The following is a 1,329-nucleotide window of genomic DNA, read 5'->3' on the forward strand; positions in this document are numbered from 1 at the left end:
CTGAAGTACTGAAACTGTGAGGGAAGGGGGTTTGGGTAGGTAGTAATCTTACAGATCCCCAGTGCCAAACGATCCGATGTGCATTTCATAAGTTCTCTTTTGGCTCCGCAAAACATTTCCGGGTACCGGGTGACGCCATCAGTCAGGCACTTCTCCGTCAGCAGTTCGCAGCCGGAGTTGCTGCCCCATGGCATCTGTTCCGCCATGCTCCACTGCGCCCTGTAAAAGCCCATGTCCTCAAAAGCAGCCATCGTCAGCGCCGTGTAGTAGCCGGCACCGGGAAATCCAGCCATCAGCTCATCTTTTGCGTTGCGTCTCTTCCAATGCGATGATGGCGTTGCACCCCCACCCTCATCCTCCAGCTCCATTCCAGGGGCACTTGCGCAGTTGAAGTGCGCACGAGTCTTTTCCAGCGTCTTGGGTGAAGACACAACGAGCACATTCTCCTTTCCACGAACCTCGGGTATCAACTGTGTCATATCCCTGACCTCAAAAACTTCCAAATTAAACCCAAGTGCATGCGCAATCTCATGCGCCGCGATACGAACACTGAACTCCGAATAGGTGGCTGAATCCGGGCCAATATTTATCACCCCGACCACAGGACGTCCATTGTGCAACTCAACGCACCTCAGTGCCCACGCATAAGTATAACCTTCAGTCGGGGCAGCAGCGGCGTACAAAACCATGTCCGCGCCGGGCACACCCGTCGTGTGGTGGGATCTGGGTATTTCAAAATTGCGGCATGTGTCTCCAGCCGGAAAAAACGGAACAATCACTGGGAACCTCTCCGGTTGAACGTGGAGACGATCCATGTGCAGCTTGATGGCGTTGGGGAGCATCCGATCCAAGATGATGTGCCTTTTTTCGGCCGTAAGAACATCCTGCTGGCGGCACAAAAGGAGTCCTAGTCTCATGTCCGAGCGGAACTCTCCCGCAGCGGTGCAGTACTTTAAAGCATTGTTCATGTCCTCCGAGAAGACCTTAAAACGGAGGGGCGCCCAGTCAGACACAAAGGCAGTCGACACCTGCGTCCCGTCACGCTCCCGGTCCGGCAATTCACGCACAACTGCCCTCATCGGGGGGCCAGCTTTGCGAGAAATGCGGTCAAATATGCAGCGATGCTCAGCGGCTGCAAAAGAAGCGGTGCAGCAGCAGAGCAGCAGCAGCAACAGGACGTACGGAGTGTGGCGCATTCCTCGTGTCTTTCCTTTGCGTGGCGTCTCGTTCCCTCCTTTCCTTCTGTGGTTCACTTGCTTATTGTGTCGTTATACTCCAATTCGTGTCTAGTGTGAGGTCAATAACGCAAAAAAAAAAGAGATCGCGTCT

General features: G+C 54.2%; 1 protein-coding gene across 1 annotated transcript in view; it reads right to left on the reverse strand.

Annotated features, from left to right (window-relative positions):
• The window catches only part of TraAM80_09087 (leishmanolysin), a gene marked incomplete at both ends in the record, with an annotated part of 1,227 nt that extends 31 nt beyond the window's left edge, over positions 1-1,196 (reverse strand). The window contains one exon of the mRNA XM_029385791.1: positions 1-1,196. This exon is cut by the window's left edge and continues 31 nt beyond it. Within this exon, the coding sequence (XP_029234358.1) occupies positions 1-1,196 (1,196 nt within the window).
• Positions 1,197-1,329: the final 133 nt, after the last annotated feature.

The sequence above is a fragment of the Trypanosoma rangeli genome (assembly GCF_003719475.1).
Source record: "Trypanosoma rangeli strain AM80 chromosome Unknown Tra_15.4_contig_00510, whole genome shotgun sequence".
NCBI lineage: Eukaryota > Euglenozoa > Kinetoplastea > Trypanosomatida > Trypanosomatidae > Trypanosoma > Trypanosoma rangeli.